The sequence below is a fragment of the Arachis ipaensis genome, chromosome B10 (genome assembly GCF_000816755.2).
Source record: "Arachis ipaensis cultivar K30076 chromosome B10, Araip1.1, whole genome shotgun sequence".
Lineage (NCBI taxonomy): Eukaryota > Viridiplantae > Streptophyta > Magnoliopsida > Fabales > Fabaceae > Arachis > Arachis ipaensis.
Genome location: NC_029794.2, coordinates 131768006 through 131771940, shown reverse-complemented (window position 1 = coordinate 131771940; position 3935 = coordinate 131768006). Strand labels below are relative to the sequence as shown.

At 32.2% G+C, this 3935-nt stretch overlaps 1 protein-coding gene across 2 annotated transcripts; it reads right to left on the bottom strand.

Annotated features, from left to right (window-relative positions):
- LOC107621688 lies at positions 728 to 3496 on the bottom strand. 2 transcript variants are annotated; one of them, XM_021113768.1, is made up of 4 exons: positions 3372 to 3496; positions 3188 to 3269; positions 934 to 2447; positions 728 to 832 (listed from the first exon to the last, which is right to left on the bottom strand). In XM_021113768.1, the coding sequence occupies exon 3, from the start codon at positions 2372 to 2374 to the stop codon at positions 956 to 958; it is 1419 nt and encodes a 472-aa protein (XP_020969427.1). In that variant the 5' UTR covers positions 2375 to 2447; positions 3188 to 3269; positions 3372 to 3496; the 3' UTR covers positions 728 to 832; positions 934 to 955. The 2 variants fall into 2 exon arrangements, with proteins under 2 accessions (XP_020969427.1, XP_016179191.1); XM_016323705.2 differs by having other exon boundaries at positions 728 to 2447.

The window sequence follows — 3935 nt, the reverse complement described above, 5'->3', positions numbered from 1 at the left end:
AGCTTATAAGTCAAATATCAAATAGTACTCATCCTCATTTAGAGAGGTCTCAGATTCGAGTCTCACTCCTAATTTTGAAAAAAAAAAAAGTTAGTAATTTTTTTTTATTTTCTAAATTTGGATTAGAAAATATTTGCTTTCATCTATTTGTCTTTGTTTTCCATCTTTATAATTTTGTCTTAGACAGAAATTGTAATGCATTCTAAAAATGGAGACAAAAACTATTTTTTGTTTCTCAACCTTCATCTCTTAGTGAAATAAAATCCAAGTGCAATTTTAGTATTAATAGTTGTTAGATGAACACAAAGTGGTGTAGAAATGAGATGATATTATTGATTTCACTTATAACTAACTAATTGATAGAATTAACTAACTAACTTGGCGAATTAAGTTAAAATAACAAAAAGAAACTAACTATCTACCACTCATGCATATTGCCTAATAATAATTGGGAACAATGGTAGGCGATAGAAATATCAACTATGCTGCGTGTACGCAAAAAATCAGCCACCAAATCAGTAAATAATAAGGAATGCTAGGGTGCCAGCAATTTTTGTGATTTGTAGCCATCAAATAGCCTTTAAGATAGTTTTAATGGTGTGAGATTAGTGTAAGATTTCATCCAATAACTCACTTTTCTTTGCTAGTTACATGCGACCAGAATTTAACAAAGTTGCTGGTCCTAGACTTTTCCAATAATAAGTAATGCCAAGTTCAATGGTTGATGTACAAAAGTATCTTTAGTCACTTTTGGGGTAAATGCTGTACAATTATACACTGTTAAAGACGTTTTAGTAAAATGAAGTGTTCCTAAATCCTAGCCCATACAAAGTGTATATTTAGCATCATGCCAAACAATTATCCTTATATTGTAGCAAACACTGTAATTGATATCCTAATAAATTTAGATGCCAGTGTTACCGTTACATACAACATATATAAGACTAGGGTACTTTTACTTTGGATGTATAGCATACCAAGCTTGAATAAAAGTGAGAACTAATGCTAGTAATGCAGCAAGAAAGGCAAGCAGAGACCATGGGGTATTGAAGTAAGTACTACGTGCTTCAGCAAGCCACTTATTCCATCTTTTTCTATAATGCTTTTGAATTTGAAACTTGACTTGGATATACTTTTTGCTATAGGCCACAGCATCAGTTCTGATATAATGAAACAATTTAGTTGGCAAGTCATGGCCCAATTCATTGAAGAATTTCGCCAATTCTTCGTCGCTCCCTAGCAAGTTCTGGAACACACCAGCTAATCTGAGCTCTTTTACATCTTCGGCATCATCAATCAAAGAATCCATGAATGAAAAGAATGAGCTACATCCGAAATTGTTATTAAAATCTGGACACATCTCATATGCAATCATGTTCCGGAAATAATAAGGTGAGTTATCATTGAACAAGAACATAGGAAGTCTTAATTCTCCACCAAACCATTTGGAGGTGAAAGAGATGTTATCCCATTTTAACACATTTGACTTGTTTGGCTTAACTCGAATCCCTGCCGACTTAAGATCTCGAATGTTCTTGTACCTTTCCCAAAAACGTGATGCATCTCTGTCCACCGGAGGTGCATCTAGATCTTCGGGAGGGGGAGAGACTTGAATATCTTCATCATCAACTTTATTATCATCTTGCTTCATGACATACTTTCCATTCTCTGCATCGACGAAATTCGAGCGATAATAATCAAGTATATGAGTTGGATTCTGCTTGAGTTTGATTGCGTACATTCCAAGTTGCTTAGCATTTCCACCTGACAAAAAATTGTGCATTAGAAACCCCAAATCAGCACCCTTTTTCTTGCTTAGTAACTCTAGCAATTCCATTGGAAGTTGATTTTCGAGCAACATAATATCTCTGTAAGTATACATCAACTGATCAAGCTTTAGCCTTAGTTTTTCCGGCCGGTGATCTTCGACCTTGTCCATGTAATAGAGCAAAGAACATCCATCCACAAACAACATCCAAATAAGTTCCTTGTCAACATAGCATTCGATCACATCCACGCTAAACAACAACTTCAATCTCCCAATGTTATCTTGTATAATTTTATACAAAAGCTTGGCTGCTGCTTCCTTATTAGTGCTTCCATTAGTTTCCTCACCGTACTCATCTATATAGAGGGATGTCCATTGAAGTTTGAATTGTTGTCCTTGCTTCAAATCATCATTCTGGTAATGAATGGGACCAAATGATATCATTTTGGGTATGCAGTACTTAGCAAAATCAGGATTCTGACGCAAAAAGGTAGGAACTCTTTGGATCTTGGTCTTGGAACTGGAAATTTGATTATGAACTTCAAATGTTTGATGTAGGAGCTGGGTAAGCCTTTCATCCACAGGGGTATGTAATATCTCAGCCATTGTTGAAGTTGCTTTCCTTTGCTCTCTCTAATTTCTTTTTCTTTTTCTTGTTTACTAAGAAATTTCCCAGCCCCTAGAATCATTGTACCACCAAAATAAACTTAATGGCATACCAAAAACATGAATATCAATCAAGATTAATAAAATTATTAATTAATTAATCCATATATATATATATATATATGCTATAACCTCCAACTGCTCATGGCCAACTAACTTAACCTTTGTGTTTTCTAACCAAAGACAATATATCAGTTCATTTTTAACCAAAAGTTAACACTTATCTACTTCTATTTTGTGTATTATGTTATCCACTTTTTTGACTAGCCAAACATTGCCTTTACATATTTCTTCAAACTCACATAGTGCTTCATTATTAAAAATTTCTTAAATATAATAATTTCTAAATAATATATAAGTGAAAACTTTTCATAAAGTATGCTAAAAACTTAAATTTTAAAAGAATTGACTAATAATAATCATGGGACTTATTTGTTTATATTTCTAGATATAATAAATACATGATAACTTACCCTTTATCCAATAATCATGGAATTTATTTGTTTATATTTCTAGATTATCATGTGTTTATTAAGAGACTGATTGTAGTTATCTTATGGGAAGTTAATAATTAAAAATGGTAATAACAATTTAATCGAATATGTCAAATCATCTAATAATTCTCAACTAACAATTCTACGTAAAGATAACTACACTTGAGTTTCCACTAAATTATTAACATTATAATATTGAGAGCTAAATTACCTGCAGCATATGAATGCAGTGACAGAATTACAGAAATGAAGAACTCACCTGTATGACTCTAGTGGTATAAACTTAACGCACTCCACCAAGGTGAGAATGCTTCACATCCAAGGATGCGTTTAAATCTGATCTGTCTCGAAACCAATCAAGAAAGCAATAAAAAAAGAATTATATTCTCAAGTTACCAGTGAAATAAAAAGGCCAAGCTAAGAAGGTAGTGTTGAGAACTTACCTGGTGAAAGCGCAACTACGAAGAAAATCAGGGTTGGAAACGGAAAAGAGGATACTGGAGAAATTAAACACTATAACTCCGAATTCTAAGCGAAAGAGAATTTAAGAAAAGTTTAGGAGATTGCAACTTTTTTAAATTTTGACGAGCATGTAACCAGCAAGAAAAAGTGAGCTATTGAATAAAATCTCACATCATTAAAATTATACTATTTGATGATTACAAATTATAAAAGTTGCTGACTCCTAGCACTCCTCTTTGAGTAATATTTTTAATCTAAAGAAACAAATAATGAAGTGGAAAATGGGGGAGTGGATCAATATGTTTATGCTAAAAAATAATTAAGTTATTGTTTTATTTTATTATAGATTAATATGTTTATGCTAAAAAAAAGTGCTCAATTTATCGCATATACACTAGGCAAAATGCAGGTTGCACCTAGGTGGCGTTTTTCTTTGTCAATATTATTGAGTTACACCATTTTTTTTATTTAAAACTTAATTTCTAGTATATTTTTTCATAAGATTAAAATAACATATACGTCAGCCTATTTAATCAAAATACTGA